Source organism: Patagioenas fasciata, chromosome 1 (genome assembly GCF_037038585.1).
Source record: "Patagioenas fasciata isolate bPatFas1 chromosome 1, bPatFas1.hap1, whole genome shotgun sequence".
Lineage (NCBI taxonomy): Eukaryota > Metazoa > Chordata > Aves > Columbiformes > Columbidae > Patagioenas > Patagioenas fasciata.
Genome location: NC_092520.1, coordinates 31,174,376 through 31,193,816, shown reverse-complemented (window position 1 = coordinate 31,193,816; position 19,441 = coordinate 31,174,376). Strand labels below are relative to the sequence as shown.

Genomic DNA, 19,441 nt, shown 5'->3' with positions numbered 1-19,441 from the left:
CCTCTCTCCGCTCCCACTTCCTATTGGCCTGGACGCCCGCCAGTCACGGCGGTTGCCATGCAGACGCCCCCACCGCGCCGACGCCCTGAGGGAGGAGCGAGACGGCCATGGGGGCGGGACGGGCTGGGACGGGAGAGGGCAGGCGGGGGCAGCGGGCGGCGCCCGCACCGGGACCGGCACCCATGCACGGCGCTGAGGAGGCGGTGGCGGCGGGGGCGCCGCGGGTGAGCGCGGCGAGCACGCAGACGGACAGCATGGCCGGTGAGCACTGCTCCGCGCCCGCCGTGTGGGGACTTGGCGGCGGGGGGCCAGGCCGGGCCTGCCCCGCTTAGAGGGAGCGGTGCGGAACGGACGGTAGCGGCCGGCGGGGAGGGATGGGGGGGAAGGGTGCTGACCGGCCTTCGCGGGTGCTGCGGGGCGTTTAACCAAATGACCGGACTGTCCGGTTTGTCCTCGGGACGCTTGTGAGGCTTCCCCGGAGCTGTTGGGAGAGCTCCTGCCTTCCCCCCTCACTGCTGTTTCATAGCGATCCTGCCCCTGACAGACAATGTCATAAAGTATCTCCCTCGCCACCCCCCTGCTTGCTTGTGCTCTTGTTCATAAGGCTTTTTGGTAACATATACTTGCATTTTGCATTTCCCTCCCCTGTCAAAATGATTTCTTCTTCCAGTTCTGTACCATGTATACTTCTTGTCTATAAAATGTGCATAAAAGTGCCTGCCTTCTGAGGGTTTCATACTAACCCCCTTTCTCCCAAAGCTGGGGATGCCCAAATTAAGTGGCTTTTGATGGATTTTGTGTATGCTGTTGCTGCAGTCCCCAGGGAGTGGGCTGTACATACAGATCATCCCTGGGCTGTATAAATAGCTCTCAGACTGAGGACCACAACAGGGCTGCCCGGCCTCCTTGATGGGTAAATGGGGTTTCTTTCTTCCTTAGCTGTATGAAAATCCTGCTTCCAAGCAAGAAAAGAAGATGAACTCTGAAAAGGGTTTCTTGTTTCCTTTCCCCGGACATTGATGCCACTGATTTCCTCCTCCTTGATGATGTCGAAGCACAATGTTAGTTTTGTACTTGTAAGATTACATCTTAAGCCTTTCAGACTTTGACCTGAGGACTCCTACGTTGCAACTGCAGCATAATCCTCTATCTCACTGTGCACCATCCAGATGCACAGTGCCCTGCGCCTTTTTGCTTGAAGGTGTGGGAGCAGCAGGGTTTTTGCCACTGGATTTCACAGTATTCTTTCCCTGGAGCATGTTGTGCCTCACTGGAGCAAGATCCATAACCTGGAGGAATGAATTCGTACCTTTATGTGAAGTAGGGAAGCTGTGAGGACTTGATGTGCCTGAAGAGTGCTCCTTTCATAAATGGTTTTGGTCTCAGTAGCAAAGAGCCTGATTCCTGTTCTTCCCCAATCTTCTGTAGTTGCTTTTAATTCTGTAAGATGTCTTCTGCCTTTTTTCCCAGGCCACTTCAGTTAGTATTCTCTGTTGAACTTAAGGGAACGTTGAATTACGTAAGTGAATAAAGACGTGAATACATAGATATGATAACTGTGACCACAGGTCTTTCCTTTTTCATCATAATATTCTCCTGCTTCTCATTATAAATTAATGTCAATTCACAACAGGGTTGTGAACCAGTACATTCTTCAGTTTGCTGAGATTAAGTCCAAGAAAAAAAAAGTAATTAAAACTTGTTTCTAGTGTATTCTGTTTTAAATCTGCTCTGTATGCCAAATTGTAACCCATTTTAGAAAACATGATGGTGTTATGTGTGAGTTGGTTTAAATTGCACTGTTTATTTTAGCTTGCCATTTGGGAACTGTACATGTGTGTGCTACAACAGGAGTGAACAGGGACCGTAATGAGAATTAACATGTGTCTGGTGGTGCCAACCAGGTGCCCCTTGCAGTGGATGTGCACAGTGGGGAGTGTAGCTGGGCAGCCTAAGGAGCAGCGGGCAGTGTGACTTTGGATGGTGCTGCTGTGAGGGGTCTAGAGTTGCTTTCCGAGAGCACTAATACATTTGCTCTCACTTCTGTGTGAATAAAGCTGCTAAAATACTGTCTGAAAATGTTGCTCCAGACATGGATTGCATATGTTTATGTCCTGACCTAATTGTTTGGGTTCACAGATGTGTCATTAAACTAACCCTCTTCCCTACTGAAGTGATCTTACTTAAAGAAATGTTTTTTCTCTATTTCTGCCTCTGCCTTTTCCTCCTTTGCAAAGACTTAAACATTTGCAGGAAGGGATAAAACCAGAAATAATACTGTTGTCCGACAGCGCATGAGAGACCTGCAGAGGAATGTGTGTTCATTGCAGCTCTCTGTAAGCATCCCTGAAATAGGGACTGGAAGTATTTTGAAGACTTAATCAACTTCTTGCCAGGTATGAGGCAAGATGATTTTACATCTGGAATAGTGCAAGCATCGGTGAGGAGTGCAGCACTTCCTCTTTTTTCGATTGTGGGACACTCAGTAGTGCTGAGCACTGGGTCTCACAGGGCAATGCCCAGATTCTGAGTAGAAGCACAACAAAGCATGAGGTGGTTGGTCCAAGAAGGAGTTCTTTGTTACCTCTTTGGTCATTTAGTCAGGACAGCCCGAGCAATAAGTTTAAATTTTTGTAAAAATCCAACCAAACTGATGTAATTGATGTAACTGGGAGATTTCACAATGGCTCATCCACTCCTGCTGCGAGTGTCAGTGTAAGACCATGATGCATACTAGATGTTTTTGCTCTCTTCTGTGGTGAGCCCGAAGCTGAATCACAAGCTGTGTCTCAAATTTCTGTAAGCATCTGTGAATCATTGGAGCACATTAAGTTATGTGGGCTCTGATCTGTGATTTCTGCTCTTTGCCTCTGAGTAGAAATAACTCGCTGAATTTCAGTGAAAGTTTCTCCACTTTCTCTTGTTGCACAGATCTGATCTCTGCACCCAGATGTGAGCATCCTGAGTTGACAGCTACTACCCTGAAGAGGACAGTGTGGATTTAGCTGCTGTAATAACAAAGTGGTTGATGTACCAGGTTCTGTAGCAGCTGTGATGTAGAAGACTTCAAAAATATTTTCATTAATATGGGGTTTCTTTATAAGTATTATTTAATTTTTTTTTTTCTTCTAATGACAGGTCAAATGCCAAGACTTTCTAAGGTCAATCTTTTTACTTTGTTCAGTCTCTGGATGGAGCTCTTTCCCTCAGATGAGCAACAGAAAAAATCACAGGTAAAATGTTTACATTTACCGTTAACTGGTCTTTCTGAACATATGCTAATAGCTCCTGCACTGAATTTAATCTAACTGCTCTTACATGACAGGTAGTCAGGGGGTGGGAGGTGGAAGTTTTTCAGATATTTCTTAGAAGCAGAAAGAAATCCACTGGTGGGAGAAAAATAGCAAAAAAGATTAAACAGCTTGCTATCTTTAAAAACCATTGAAAAGCAAGGTATACCCCCAGCAGGTGAAACAGTAAAAAATGCTGGTGGGTATTTTGAAGAGCATAAGAAAGAAGAACTATATACCATGCACTTCGTAGTATATACTAACTATAAAACCAGTGTGGTTGATGGTGTAGAGATATTCTTTACAGTGTCGATGTTCATGATTGTAAGAGAGTTCTCTTATACAGTGGAAATGTGCAGAACTACTTCAAACATTTGCTGATGAAGAACTTGTAGACAAGTACCTTAGTGACAATGAAAAGAAACCGTCCTTGAGAATGGGTCTTGTAAATAGCTGCCAGTTACACTTCAAAGCAGAAGGGCATTTTCAGAGTGTCCTGGAACAGGATGTTTCATTTCATGGTCGGAGTTCTTATTGTGCTCTTTAGAGTGATTACTACTTTGTGCAGAGCATGCCCATGTGCTAAGATCCATAGCACATGTGTCAGCCAGGACAAAAATATAGGAATATAATTTGAGTGACCATCAGGCCTAATTTTCAGAGCTGGATATGTCCCAGACTAGATCTGAAAGAGGGCCAGTACCATAAAGACTTCAAAAGCAGTTTCAAATTTAGTAATTCAGATAGGAATGGCTCTTGGGTTAAATGCCGGGCTATAGTACAGCCTCACTTCTATAACCACAAAGAAGTGGAACAATGTACAGATCTAAGGCAACAGTGTTCTGGTAGAAGCTGGATTGCATAATGGGATCTGTTTCACCAGCTTCATCAAACTAGCCTGTATCCAATTTCCTCACAATACATGGGAATCCAGATGTAAAGGCTCTTGTTTGTGGACTTTTTCCACAGAGGATTCTTTAGAACCAGGATTCGTTTCTTTAAATGAAGAGACAGAAATAAAGCTAGAGAAGCTATAGGCTCCCAGGATGGTAAAATTTAAGACAGAAATTAAACTCATGAGCATGTACAGATGCTGGATGATTCACGGGGATTTTTGGCCATAATTGACATAATTTTCTATGCTGCTTCTGGATTTTGTTAAGGGCAAAAAAATTATCAGAAAAAATCAGGAATTTGTGACAGGTCACTTGATGTTGGAAAAAAGTAAAATAATAATAATAGTGATGCGTTTTTCTGTAGGTGAAGAAGAGTGGTCTAGTTGTGGTGAAAAACATGAAGATTGTTGGTCTTCATTGTTCCAGCACAGACTTGCATGCAGGACAGATTGCACTCATTAAACACGGATCAAGACTTAAAAACTGTGATCTTTATTTTTCTCGAAAACCATGTTCGACTTGTTTAAAAATGATTGTAAATGGTAAGCAATGACTGTAGTAGAGTAGGAGTAAATGTTATGCTTGTGACTGGTGGTATCAGAAAGCCTGTTTGATATTTTCACTGATATTTTCCAAAAGGCTGACAGCAGTATTGGATGTGCATTTCCCGGAGCTGGTGATCAAGAAACTCAGGATTGCTACTGAGACACTGTTTCTCTGTGCAACTATTAGTATTGGTGGTGCTCATCTCTTGGGTGTGATACACTGCTGAGATTCTGACATACCTGTTGCAGGTTGCCAGGGCAACCCTAAGCCTGATGACTAAGCCTAGATTGCTACATTTTTCCTTGTCCTCCCATAACTTGTCAGTAGCACCAAAGGGAGGCTGGTTATTTATGCAGAAATCACAGGGAGTACTTTAGGGTTTCCGTTTCCCAAGGGAGATGAAGACAAGGCATGTTATTCACTTTCTGAAATGGGATCTGCTGGTACCGCCTTCCTGGAAGTATTAGTTTTTAATCTCAGCAGCAACTTCTATCAGTGCTTTTTTGTGTGGTATTATTGTATCTGTTGTAAGTAAGATGCAAAATTAGGCTGCCACAAGGAACTTAGGAAATGACAAATTTGGTCTATAGTCTGATTATCAAGTCTGATAAGCTGTTGGTACTTCTATATGTTAGCATTTTTATTGTTCAGGTGCCACTGAAACAGCACTCACAGCCTTAAAGGAGTAAAAGCAGTGTTAGGCAATAATGTTTTGAAAATTAGGTTTATGCTCCACTGTGCTTACATGGTTCCTTTTGCTGCATTGTCTTCTTTTCCAGCTGGGGTGAACAGGATTTCTTACTGGCCTGCAGATCCTGAAATCAGCTTGCAGAACGAGGCATCCAATCCCATGACTACTGATGATGCAAAGCTAGATGCCAAAGCAGTAGAAAGACTGAAGTCAAACAGTCGTGCTCGTGTGTGTGTGTTGCTTCAGCCCTTGGTGTGCTATATGGTGCAATTTGTTGAAGAAACTTCCACCAAGTTTGATTTTATTCAAAAAATAGCAAAATCTCGGCCTGACTTGAATACTGACTTTTATACTGCGTGTAGACAAGAGAGAATAAAAGAGTATGAAAGTTTATTCCTAATTTCAAGTGAAGAAATGCACAAGCAAATATTGATGACAATAGGACTGGAGAACCTTTGTGAGAATCCGTACTTCAGCAACCTTAGGCAAAATATGAAAGATCTTGTCTTGGTCTTGGCAACAGTGGCTGCCAGCGTCCCCGTCTTTGGATGCTTTGGATTTTACAACAGTGAACCACGGCGAACAAATGAAACAGACCATCAGGGTTTGCCCCAAGAAATTGCAAGGCACTGTATGATACAAGCCAGACTACTTGAGTACCGGACAGGTGAGTTGTTCCAGTAGTGGAGGAAGAATGGGCGTCACGAGTAGAGGAAGTTCCTGATTTCAGTCTTACTTCCTCCAAATACTTTCTTGAGTAAGCTGCTGAATGCCATTCCTACATCTGTGAAACGGGAGCAGCAGTAGTAATAGAAACTCCACTGGGGTACATAGTGTTGCATGTGAAAACACTGAGCTTTCCAAGAGAAAATCAGGGCAGGTATTTCACACACAGTACTAGCAAAGCCTGCCCTGACACCTATCTGAAAATAGAATACAATGACATTTAAATTCTTCAGGCTGCTCTGAGGCTTTTTTTTTTTTTTAACTGAGATTTTCCAAGATGGTTCTGTTATCAAATAAGTGTAAATATTGTAAATATTACCTACAATATATTGCAGATGTTACCTACACTTCTGCAGAAAAGAGCAGTGAAATTATATCCTTCCAGTAGGGCATTAAGTATGGTTATATTAAGATTCCTAGTTCCAATCTTATAACTGAAAGTGATTATATATCTGATGAGGGTTTTCTTTGCAAAGATGCTGGAGTTCTGATGTACAGGCTTTCAGGGTGGAAGGGCAGTTATTGACTATGTTTTGATACAGATGACCTCTGTTAGTTACTTTATTCTGTCTGGGTAATAATGCAGTGGTGAGTTCATCCAGATGTTACAGAATATGAAGACTTATAACTTGGTGGTACTCCTTAGTGATGTTTTTTTCATCTAGACAGGATAGTTGGGTTTTTTTAAAACCCTTGTAAACAAATAAATAGTACATATTTACAGCTTAAAATGAAACTAATTCCCCAATATGCAAACATAAAACCAACCTATCAAGTCAGGTGCTGAATGTGCCTTTTGAATTATACAGACTTTGTCATTTGTGAAGGTGAGTCTTCATATTTTAGAACCTTTACCTTTTTTTGGTTTTGGTTTGATGGTTTTTTGGGGGCTGCCCTCTGCAAATTTGGTCACCAGAAGTTGTAAATGAGATTACATTTCATTTTTAGAAGTAATTTAGAAGTTTTGTGGAACCAGTTGTGAGCATTATGTACAACTAGTGTTGTACAGAGCAAGACAGAATGACCAAGCTTGAGTACTTACTCTTGGGGCAGCAAAATCCAGTTTTATCTGTGCTGTTCAGCCTGGACTCAGGTCTGTTTTTTGAGCAAACTTTTATTCCACTTCAGTCCTGTAACGAAATCAAAAGAAATAACAGCACACACACATGTATTTAGATTATAGGATGTTTTCTATGCTGGCTTAATATACATCAATGACTAATAAATACACAGGATATAAATAAAGTCAGCGCTCACAAAACATATCCTTTGCAGGAAGGACCCTCTTTGAGTGATTGTATGTGGTAGTTATGCTAAGGATGATGGAAATGCTTAACTGAAACAGCATTTTCTACAATATTAATCATTGGAAGCCTGAAACATTTTTTTTTCCTCCTTGATAATGGTCTGTTTTAACTGGTTAAGACTCTCATCAACAGCTACTGGGGAAGATTTCAAACTTCCATAAAAATCTTCAAGTCACATAATGGGGACAGTCCCATGGTGGTGACAGAAAACACCCCCCAAAATCCACTTGCTAACATTTTGTCTCTGAATTAGGTATAAAATACAACTAATTTTGATAGCAATTCAGACCACAGAACCATAAACTTAAGGAATGGCAGAAATTAAGTATTAATAATTAAATTAAGTAGTAAACAACACAAATGTTTTGATCAGTTTGCCGTCTTATGTCAGTGAACCTGTGCACATATATTCTTGGCACACATTTTCTTATCTGATATGTGTATTGGTTGCTTCTTAGCATTTGTGAACAGATGTATGTAGACGAGTCTTAGAGTGGCTGGCTTTGCAGTTAAAGCACGCTCAGTTTTTGCAGCAGTGACGTGACTTTGAAGCTCTGAATCTTTCTGCATTTCCTTCCTCCTGTCCCTGAAGCAGCAATGAATGTTATTCCTTACTCTAGTATGTCATATGTTAATGTACAGGTAACGTAGAAGTGCTTTATTTGTTATTTACTGCTCAAATGTTATGTATTTTAGAGGATCATAAAACGGGAGTTGGAGCTATTATTTGGGCAGAAGAAAAATCGGTAAGTATTGAAAAAGTTACTTTTTCTTGCGCTCATGGTTCACGCACTTCTATTGGCTTTGAGCTCGTTATTTTGCGTTAAGCTTATACATGTGCGTTTTTCCTACACACGCACAGTGCTATAGAAAGGTTGCACTTCTCACTCTGTAGTTAACCAAGTTAATGACTGGTTCATTGTTGTGGTGTCAGGATGAAGTGGAAGTATAAGTGAGTTTACTAACTGCCAGTGTCCCTGCCTGGCTTTTCAGTCTGCTTGCTTCCCTGGTCATTGTCAGTCATTCCAGGTGTCCTGGCTACAAAGTTTTGCCCCAGCTGATGCTCAGGCAGCTTGTGCCTGCTCTGCATCAGCTCTCCTCTGCTTGGCCCTTCTTTGCAGCATTTTTTGGAGAGGTCTCAGTGCAATCACAGCCTGACAATCTGTCGAGGATTTTTGTCACAGTTGAACCGCTGTACTGGTGTTATGATGTTCCGTTTTGGATCGAAGTGATATTTTTCTACAAATGTTATTGCTATGCTTTTTTACATCCAAATGAAGTTTTTATTTCTTTATGGCTCTGATTATGTACATTAGCCATCCCAGGAAGCCTCATTCTTCGTGCAGCTACAACATATTCTTCATTTGTTTTTCACACTTCAGTCATCAGTTACCTCTTGCCATTTTGATTCTTGTTCTGATTTCAGTCACCAGTTGCTACTTGATCAGCCCACTGGTCACTGGCTCTGTTCAGAGACAGGTGAAAACAGCCTTTGCCACATGAGGGACTAACTCCAGCTGTCTTTAATTTCGTACATTGCAGAAGGGCTTAGGGACTAAATCCTTCAGGCTTTTTTTGTTCTTGCTGTCAGTATTACATGCTAAAAGGAAAGCCTCTAATGCTTGGTGCAGCGTGTTGCAGTTTGCCCACGTGGCTCCTGTGGGGCGTAGTGGAAAAGCTCTGTACAGACATGGAACAGTCAGCAAGAGCTGAGCTCTCTTTTAACAGCTCTAACTTGGCATGAACTGATGATGTGAAAGTATACATTGCATAACACTTTGACTTAGTATTCAGTTTAAATGTCTCCAAATTCGATGCTTTGGTTACCGTTGCAGAGAAGCTGTGATGGAACAGGAGCAATGTGTTTTGTAGGCTGTGGTTACAACGCCTTTCCTGCTGGATCTGAATATGCTGATTTTCCACACATGGATGATAAACAGAAAGATCGGGAAATCAGAAAGTTCAGATACATTATACATGCGGAGCAGAATGCCTTGACATTCAGGTAATGGGTTTATTTTTACCACAGAGAAGAATGAGATGGTTCAGAAACAATTCCATGACAAATGCATGATGTCACTGTGATGACGTGTGGATTGCAATCACAGTCTGGTTTATGCCTATGATGCAGAACTTAGATGTGCACAGACAGTCAACTCCTGGGTTTTCTTCAGACTTCTGAAGTTAACTTGGTTTTTAAAGGATATTCACTCTAACACGTGGCACCCATCCTTCAGATACAAGCCACTGCCTGTGCTTCCTGCTAGGACCATGCTATAACCTGAAATACAAAAGTGTGGCAATTGTTGAGGCTTCTGACAGTGGTGTGTGTGGAGAGGTGGGATGGGTGTTTTGTTCACAGATAGTAAAGCCAAACCAGATATCGCCATGTACTCGTGCACTTGATTAGGAATAAGTTGTTCCTAAGAGTGTATAACACAGCACTTTGCTTGCTCTTGCGAAGTATCAAGTTTGTCACCATTCAAAACAAGATAAAAGCTCTGAAATTTTGTTTTCTGACTGCTTGTAGGTGTCGAGAAATAAAGCCAGATGAGAGAAGCATGATATTTGTGACGAAATGTCCATGTGATGAATGTGTCCCTTTAATCAAAGGGGCTGGTATCAAGCAGATCTACGCAGGAGATGTTGATGCTGGAAAAAAAAAAGCAGACATATCCTATATGAAGTTTGGTGAACTTGAAGGTGTAAGCAAATTTACAGTAAGTGTCTAAATGTACTATGTTCTAAAAATTCTGGGCATCTTTGGGGTAGGGTGGAGTGAGCAGTCATCTGCAGCCAGCACAGAAGGGTGTTTTCTTACGCTGTTTAGTCAAGTGAGTGTAACTGAGAGGTTGCTCTGTCACGACACGGGAAGAAGTGCTGTGCCATGTGGCAGATGGTGGGGCCAAGTGTCTCTTTTCTGGAACTGCCTTGCAGATTTCCCTCTAACGCCTTGCTGTTGTTTGAGGTGGTCTCTCCACACTCTGAAGTTCTCTCCAAGCCTCCCTGTCACAGCACAGCAGCTCATGTGAGATATCACACTGTGATTTTGTCAGCCCTTCCAGCACCTCCTGTGCTCAGGGTGCTTGCCATGACAAACTGCAGGGCTGTCAGCTTGAGAGGCTCATTTCCCCTTCTCAAGGGACTAAATGGCCACACATCCCTTAATAGTGTTTTATCCTCAAAGCAAACGTGTTGGAGGGGGAGCCTTTCATTTGTTGCCTCACCCCCAGGCATGCCTGACAGTGAAGGACTGTAGGGTACTTTTTCTTTCTCCCTTTGATCTTTCTTCTGTCTTCCGGAATAAGTGAACATTTTCTTCTTTTACCAGTGGCAACTAAATCCATTGCACACTAATGCCCTTGAGTTCCATGACCCCACAGCCAGGGAAAGTAAGTATATTTTCATCAATTCATTTTATGACTGAAATCAATTAGTGAGATCACATTTTAAACAAACCTAGATACCTGTAGGATCAATTAGTCTTAATTAATGTTGATTTCAGTGGTTAAATTCTGCTATGAAAACTCTGAGATTTTTGAATAGGTGAACTAATGGTAAGTCGAAAACAAGCTTGTGCTAACAAATGCTTGGCACTGGTGCACACATTACAAAATCTAGCAGTGCTGTTCTCAAGGCCGACAATGTGCTGTTTTGCATATAGATAATTCCGGACTACTTTATCATGTTTTCAATTTTCTTATATAAAGACTCTTTATAATGTGTTCTATAAAGAATGCCATTCTTTTTCGAGAGAAATTGGACTCCTTTGAGTCATTTGAATATGTTCTGTAGAACATTTTGGTGTTTCTTTTATAATGTAGAATCTCTGCCAGTGCTTTTCAATCAACATTTGTTTTTGTGTATATAATATAAAGGCCATAAAATCCTCTCGACCTGCACCCCTGTAGCAAGGGAGCTGTCAGCTTCTGAAATCAGAGTTTAGATGAGTCTTGTTTAAGCCTTTTTGTGCTACAAAGGGGTCCCACCATTAGCATCTACTGTCAGCTACCAGTCCTTGAGATGTTCCTCATCCAGAGAGGAAAATAATGTGAAAAAAGAAGCTAAATCATTTTTTTGCCTCAAGCCTGAAGATATGGAGCATAAAGATAGGGACTTGGCAGTTACTCAAAGCATTGAGCACCATGCTAGGATCATAAAAAGACTGAGGGTGGTTTTTGTAGCACATGAATAGCCTTATAGTACAAGTTAATTCCTAACATGCAGCGAGCTAGATTAGTGGAAAAATCTCCTCATTAGCTATTTCCTTATGAGTGGGGGGAAAAGCAGGGAGGAAAGGGCTCATAGTAGTGTTTATGGCATTAGTAATCACTGCAAAATGTTAGGGCTTGTTTGTCCCTCTCTCTGGTAATGGTTTTTAGACCCAGCTGGAGAAAGATTCATCCTGGGATCCTTTGTTTGACAAACTTTAACAGGGCTCATTCTTCTAAGAATGTTTGTGCTTGCATTTTCAACACTGAACTGTTTTAAGTTGCTATTTTTCCTTAGTATGTTTCTTTTACTATGGTTATTGCATGTTGCTCTGTATGGGGAAGAAGACAAGCTCCCCCACCCCAACCCAGCGTTATTCCAGTGTGACTGTATGTGTTAAGTATTTAGACTATTCTTACTGTTGTATTAATGTTTCACACATATGTTTTTTTTCTTTAGATGGGGTCCAGAAAACAAAATCACTAGATGACCAGCAGCACCAAAGCAAGAAACTGTGTCTTGGTCACTATTGAATAATTAAGCACTTCTTCAGTCTTGATCTGTACTTTTTATAATGCAGCCTGTTTGCACTTTCAAATAAGGAAGAGTTTTATTTATTGTTTGGAAAGTGATTTTTAGAATAAGTTTATTTATTATGTCTTTAATGTTTTAAAGAATTTGCTGAAGGTCTTTTTAATTTAGAAGTTCCTGGCAAAAAAATGCTGCTTGTATTTTCTGTGAAAGTAAGTGGGTGGCTAACCATTGGTGACACATTGCAAAAAATACTGGAAGTTTATTACTGGTAGATCTGAGTAATAACAACATGGTATCTTTTTTGCTTGGTATACGGATTGAGGGAATGGATTTCTAAGTTCTGGGTTAACAGAATGCAGAAATAAGCCCTATTCTTCAATTACAATTATCAAGGGAATCTTCTAGGAAATGGTAGATAATCACCAGCAATTGTTGTTTCTGAAAGTGGCTTTTGCTTCTCAGGCTGCTTGTATAAAGGAGACAAAGCCATTGGGATGGCAGCCCTTGCCAGATAAGTGGTTTGGAGATCAAGCTTGTCTCTCCTCTCATACATACCTTCTTCCCTCTACCATAGCAGGTCTGTTCTATACAGTGGTACTTGCATTGCAGCTCTGTGTGGTTCCTCAAGTGCAGCCCATCTGAACTGATGTAGACAAAAATTAGCTTTGTTTTTTCTCAGCTTCTGGCTGCAGGCCTGAAAGAATTTGACTGTATGCATCACACTGACCCCTACATACTCTGTGAAGACTGACAGCATTTAGGTTTTGTTAATCTTCATTAACAGGCTTCTGGGACTACAGAAGTTAATGAAGTGCCAGTTGTCCTGTTTTTTCTTAGGTAGGATGATCTTTAGCAGTGGAATAGCCCGAATCTTTTCAGCTGCCAATCTCTTGCATGTGGAGCAAGGGTGACTTTAAATCAGCCAGTAAAGCTGCAGTCTGACGTTGTTGCTAGTTTTGAGGGGCTGCTGGGTAGGTAACGGGTAACCAGAACAGAGTGTTGTACCCAGTATCTTTTGAGAGATCACTATCCTTACTGCCATCTGTGTGCTGCTTTGAATATGACCTCTAGCTGTTTGGCTTAGCACATGTTCCAAGACTTTCTGTTCAACTCCTCTGCTCAGCTCTCAAGTGCAAACACCTCAAACATTTTTCTGCTGACACTAGTAGGATACATAAATGGCCTTTTCCCATTTTCCCTTTTCTTTTATTCATCTTGTCTTTGCTGCCCTCCTTAAGGTCCTGGAAAAGGAATAATGTTTTAAGATGCTGCTATAGGTTCTGTTAGTTTCTTTCAGGCTTTGGAAAAGGTTGGAACTAGATAGCAAAGCTGTGATTGGGTAGCGTGCAAATCATCCTTAATTAATTATATGGAGTCTATTCTCACCCAGTTTAGCTGCTGGTCCTGTAACTTAAGGTACAATCCTTGATGCCTGGAGCTGCAGCAAGGAGCTGTGATTCTCCGTGGCTCATAGCGTGAGTACCTGGACTTCAGAACTGGGAACGCTCATATCCTCTTACCACCATGAGAATGCGTTCTCCCTGGAGCTGGAGAAGCTGCTGTTTCTCTGAGCCTGGTTAGACTGAAGGCTGCTCTAGGGCTGCTGGTTGAGGGCGGTGAGTGCAGCGTTAGCAGCAGAAATGTCACCAGGCAGCTGGCAGACCTCCTGCCTCGCTGCTGTCTTGCCAAGCAGGGTGCACATGGCTTCATTTCCCAGGACCATGTAGTGAGCAAAGGAGAAAAGTCTGACCCTGTTTGTCGACCAAGGGAAGGATGGTGAAATCTGGTTTTGCATCACACCTCAAAAGAGTCCTTTTTCACAGTAGCTCATGAGGAAGCCACCTCACCAGGTCTTGTAATCCAGTGCGGAGGAACCGGGGTTCTGAATTTACCAGCAGATCCAGCTGCGAGAGCCCCATATTGAGAGTCTAGGGGCTGGGAATTAAGTTGTTGGTTTGGATGCTGTACAAGCCACAGAAAGACAGGTTTTTTTCCTCTCATCAAGGATTTAATAGTTTCATTGTTTGTAACTTCCATATGAGGTTAAAGTCAAATGTTGGTGTTTCATAAGCAAGATTATAATCTGGTTTTAAATCATAAATATTTTACTTTGGCATACTTCTGTCCCCCCACCCCCAGCTTCTTGTAAGTATCTTGTGTTAGAATCATTACTCCTGGCTTTTTCTGCAGATCAGAACAACACTGTCCAGATTAAAAAGTCCACCCAACCCCACCCACTGAAATCTTCTTGTTTCTATAATCTATTGGCAATGTTCTGCTACTTGAGTTAGGACCAGGGGGAAAAAAAAAAAACGGGCAGGTTTAAGGCCCCTTCAAGTTTTACAGTGATGAGTCAGCTGGTATCAAAATTGGTAAGGAAGCCTATGTCTTCATAGGAACAGCTGACATCGAAATGTCCCTGGAAATGTCATAGATGGCCTGGGTACAGGGAGAGGTAAATCAAGATACAAGTCAAATACCACACACATTAAATAACTGCCCTGCAGTGAATGCTGCTGGTAACCTGTACCTCAGGAGGAGTTAAGATTCTACCTTTACTTTTTATTGGTTTTTAAAAAGAAGATTTTTGTACAAAACTTGGCATGAAACTTGGAACTGCTCATCAGGCTGAAGGCTTGGAAGTCTGGCTTTGTTCCTGTCTTGCCATATTTCTACAGATTCCTCTAGAGGCTCACAAACTTCTGTAGGCTCTGATTATCGATATAACCCTATTTCTTTAATTTTTAGTGGGATTACACAGTAGGGTCCTTATCCTGGTCAATAGCAACAATGTGAATGGGGTTTCTCTGCCAGCCTGTGGACTCTGTAGGTGCTGCTGTGCATCTCATCTGCTTACCAGGGAGAGCCACCAAAGACTGGACGTCTCCTGCAGTGCTTATTTTGCAAATGAACACTAGGGTGTTTGTTTTTCATAAAAAAGAGCAATGTATTTAAAATTAAGAAATGTAAAATTTATATATTTTGTATATTTTATCAAATTCCCATATGCATTTTTTTGTCTCTTCATTTCAGAGCAGTTATTTTAATTGCAGGCATTAACTAGTAGTAATAATTTGGCCTCTTGACTGAGAATTACAGAAATTCTCTGTTAATTGTCTGCCTTACAGCAAAACATGTTTTCTGCTAATAAATGAATCGGACAGTAAAGTACTGAAGTATATTTTCAAGTGCTTTGAGTTATTAGAAACATTACAGAGTGCTTTGAGATGCTCACACCCTTTACCTGCCTGGTGCTGTCCTTGCTCCTGCAGTCCCAGCTGGTGGCTGAGCAGCATCACCCCTTCTCCTCTGCCTGAAGAAATGGTCTCGAGGGGAGACTGTGCCCCCTGCCAGCCCAGGGCAAGGGCTGGGATCCCCTCCCTCCGCCCTGCAAGCGTTAATGAGTATTAATTACCTCCTAGGGAGGGTAAGGACTGCCTCAGGAAGCATTTTGTGAGCTGACACAGGTGATGCTGGAGGGGTTTTACACCCACCAAGCTCTAGCCTGGGCACGGAGCCACAAGGCCCGTTACCCGCTGGAGCGCATTGGGGCTTTTCCTGCCTGCAAACCAGACTTCAAAAATGTGTTTGACTTTAATTTGTTAGATCCACTACATGCCATTGCTTGAAGACTAGAAAAGCAAAGAAGGCAGACAGTGTGTGCTGATTTCTAATAGATCTGGATTACTGTTTAATGAAGATGGTCACAGTGCCACAAGCGCATAGCTGACTTCCACGCTGTCCAGAAAGGTAATGGCAGAGAATTGTTGTCAAACATTTACAGAATCATAGAATCATTTTGGTTGGAAGAGACCCTCAAGATCATTGAGTACAACTGTTAACCTAACTCTGGCACTAAATCATATCCTTAAGAACTTCATCTACACATCTTCTAAACATCTTCAGGGATAGTAATTCAGCCACTTCCCTGGGCAGCCTGTTCCAATGCCTGACAACCCTTTCTGTCAAGAAATTTTTCCCAATATCCAATCTAAACCCCTCCTGGTGCAACTTGAGGCCATTTCCTCTCATCCTATCACTTGCTACTTGGGAGAAGAGACCAACACCCTCCATGCTACAACCTCCTTTCAGGTAGTCGTAGACAGCGATCAGGTCTCCCCTCAGCCTCCTTTTCTCCACCCTAAACAGCCCCAGTTCCCTCAGCTGCTCCTCATCAGACTTGTACTCCAGGCCCCTCACCAGCTTTGTTGCCCTTCTCTGAACTCTCTCCAGCACCTCAATGTCTTTCTTGTAGTGAGGGGCCCGAAACTCAACACAGTATTTGAGGTGCAGCCTCACCAGAGCCAAGTAGAGGGGGATGATCAATGCCCTAGTCCTACTGGCCACGCTATTCCTGATACAAGCCAGGATGCTGTTGGCCTCCTTGGCCACCTGGGCACACTGCTGGCTTGTATTAAGCCAGCTGTCGAGCAAGCTGGCTGTCACTTTTTGATCTTCTTTGGGATCCTTCTGTTTTCCCAGACATAGCTCTCTGCAAATACGCCAGTTCTGTATGCTGTATGCGTACACACAGGCAACACCAGCTCTTCAGCATTTTCAGATATTGGGCAGAATATGGTGCTTGGTGTTTTGCAGTTCTGTTCCCTCTTTGAAGGGGAAAGGGGCTGGTAGCACAAGGCATTTTCCACTAGAACTCACTTCCTGATAACGTGATGGATACAAGTAAGGCCAAGATAGGGGTTGTAAGGAACATTTAACAAAGAGCTGTTGTTTTTACATAACTGAGGACCTGGTGCCTGACCCCAGCAGGGCGGAAGGACCGAGAGACATCGGACTATGAATTCTTAATGTAATACACAGTCTCTTCCCGGAATATGTACTGACACCTGTATACATACCAATACCTTTATCGATAATTTAATTTAGGGGGAAGTGTAGCCAAAGTACCAGGAATCCATATCTTAAATAGAGTGATAAGGGGAAGGGTATTGTGTGCGTCGGGATAGTCTGTAAACCCTGAAGTACCCAACCAATGGGGAACGGGAGGGAAATTGCGGCCGGGATTTTGGGGAGATATAAGTAGGGGCTTTTGCCCTATTAGGTGTGCCTGCCTTTAGGTAGAACACCCAGTCTTGCAAAATCGTTATTAAAATATGCTTTGCTGAGAGATCCTGCCTGGACCTATTATACGTGCAAAAGAATTGTTTCCTACAGGGGTCATTACCTTCTGGACGTGCCAAATCACTCCATTGAACGTCAGAGTGCTGATGGGCTGTCAGAGGCTGATCCCACAGCCCCGGGTTAGAAGGCGCAGGGCAGCACCGCGAAGCCCTTGGTGCAGGGAGGGAACAGGCAGAGAGCCGCCGTGCTGCTTCTGTGGCTGGCTTAACGAGTACCAGCCAGAGGAACCCGCACAGTTTAGTTCCCTAGCCCTAAACTGGGGCTATTTTGCTTCATCTGCGGCAAAAAAAACCCGCACCAGCTCCCGCCCTTCAGCGGCGGGAATCACAGGGCCTCGGGGCGCGGTAGCGAGCGCGGCCGCCAGGGGGCGCTGCCGGCCGGCCGCGGGCTGCCTGGGGCGAGCGGCCCCGCTGCGGGACGGACCCGCCGCCCCCACGGCTGCTCCGGCCTGGGCAGCGGGGAGCGAGTGCCCGTGCGGCTGCCGCGGGAGGGTTGTTAATACTGTAACTGCGTCGGACAGCCCTCCTGCTGCAGGCTGCAAAAGGCAAAGGCGTGCTGGTGCTCGTGGTCAATGTCAGGACACTTGAGACGGCTCGAAAATGATAAATAGGAAGAGGAAAAACTTGAGGCTGGCGTGACTGTTGTTAAGTAAAGGGCACTGCTCACCTCCCAACAGCACACAGAAGCATAGAATCATTACAGTTGGAAAAAAAAACCCTCAGACCATAACCTAACCTAACTCTAGCACTAAACCATGTCCCTAAGCACCTCGTCTAAGCACCTTTTAAACACCTCCAGGGATGGTGGCTCCACCACTGCCCTGGGCAGCAGGTTCCAGGACATGCAGAGGAAAGCTCTGACCTTTGTCACTGGGTTATTTTGCAGAGTGACATGTATCTTCTGTGCTTCATGGGGTCTTCTCTTTGTACCTGAAATTTTCCACTGTTTTTCTGTGGAGTCAGGCTCTGCCTCAGCACCAGGTGGCCTTCCTGAAGCTACAGGACCACTGTGCATTCCCACCACTGTTGAAGCGATAGAGTCTGTTCCAGCTTCAATGTAGATGGTACTTCTACAACATGTTAGTGGCTACAACTAGAGGTGTATTAATACAAATAAAACCCTTGCAGTCTGCCTGCAGTTTTCTCCTCTTTCGCCTTCATTGCTCAACTCTCTTTACTTTGGCTCTAATGAGGTCACCTCACTACTTTGCCAGCAAATTTTCCCCCAGGGCAGCTAAATTTCTAACTTGTAGAAATAAATAAGGGGTTGACGAAGCCTGGAGAAACCACAAAGCGTTTGAACAATAACTTCTGCAAGAACCAAGCCTTAAGGACATGTCATGCAACATTTTCCCACTCCCCAATGTCCTTTCAGAAATACCTGCAAGATGTATTTAAAATAGTAGAAATGCCTGTACATTCACCTGCTGCTGGTCTTTCATTCCCATTTTGGGGCAAGGCAGATTTATCTAGCAAAGGCAAAAAGCGGCAGCAGAGGAGCCCAGCTGCATGGCTGGAGGTGGTATTTATTAGCAGGAGAGCCGGGTCTTTTGTTGGAATGAACATATGCCTCTCTTCCCTCAGCAACACCTGCCACCCCCTGGGACATGTTGCTCTCTTGCCTGCCAGTAGGCTTGTCTCCAGTGTCCCCTTCCCTTGAGCCTTTGACAGAAAGGATGAGCCGCTGCTGTCAGCCCATAGTGAGAACCTGCTCTATCCCACGAGCTAATTGTGGCTCTGCCCTTGACACTCCTTGGGGCACAAGGCGAGTCCATCTGCGAATATCATTTTTCCCCCACACCCAGCTTTAAAATGGGGAGGAGGTGCCTTTCTCCGCTTTCCCCATGAGGGGTCATGAGACCTGCTCCCGGCCCGCTCCCTCTTGTCCTACGCACACGGAGCCCGTTGGGCATCTGACCATCTGCCAGAGCAAATGACAGGGTTGTTTGCTCGCTGGTAGCTGCCGGGGCAGGGCTGTGCCTGGGTGTGCCGCCTGCTGAGGAGCTCACCCGCACTGCGTGTTTGCACAGAGCTCTGAACAGATGCAGCGGGCTCCGCTTTGAGAAGGGTATTTTTAAATCTGCTCCGAGCCCTTGTC

General features: G+C 43.6%; 1 protein-coding gene across 1 annotated transcript; it reads left to right on the top strand.

Annotated features, from left to right (window-relative positions):
* The first annotated feature begins 148 nt into the window (after nt 1–148).
* Nucleotides 149–15,370, top strand: CDADC1 (cytidine and dCMP deaminase domain containing 1). Its single transcript, XM_065859320.2, has 9 exons — nt 149–261; nt 3,139–3,233; nt 4,551–4,728; nt 5,512–6,090; nt 8,153–8,202; nt 9,292–9,461; nt 9,987–10,176; nt 10,788–10,848; nt 12,128–15,370. Exons 1-9 carry the CDS (start codon nt 183–185, stop codon nt 12,199–12,201), a joined length of 1,476 nt encoding a protein of 491 aa, XP_065715392.2. The 5' UTR covers nt 149–182; the 3' UTR covers nt 12,202–15,370.
* The last annotated feature ends 4,071 nt before the right edge of the window (nt 15,371–19,441 follow it).

What these genes read in the sequence shown, in the direction of transcription:
- CDADC1 (XM_065859320.2), top strand. Translation starts at nt 183, where the DNA reads ATGCACGGCGCTGAGGAGGCGGTGGCGGCGGGGGCGCCGCGGGTGAGC. An exon ending in GCAGACGGACAGCATGGCCG is followed by an intron (nt 262 to 3,138) that starts GTGAGCACTGCT and finishes TTCTAATGACAG; the next exon opens with GTCAAATGCCAAGACTTTCT. An exon ending in AAGGTGTAAGCAAATTTACA is followed by an intron (nt 10,177 to 10,787) that starts GTAAGTGTCTAA and finishes TTCTTTTACCAG; the next exon opens with TGGCAACTAAATCCATTGCA.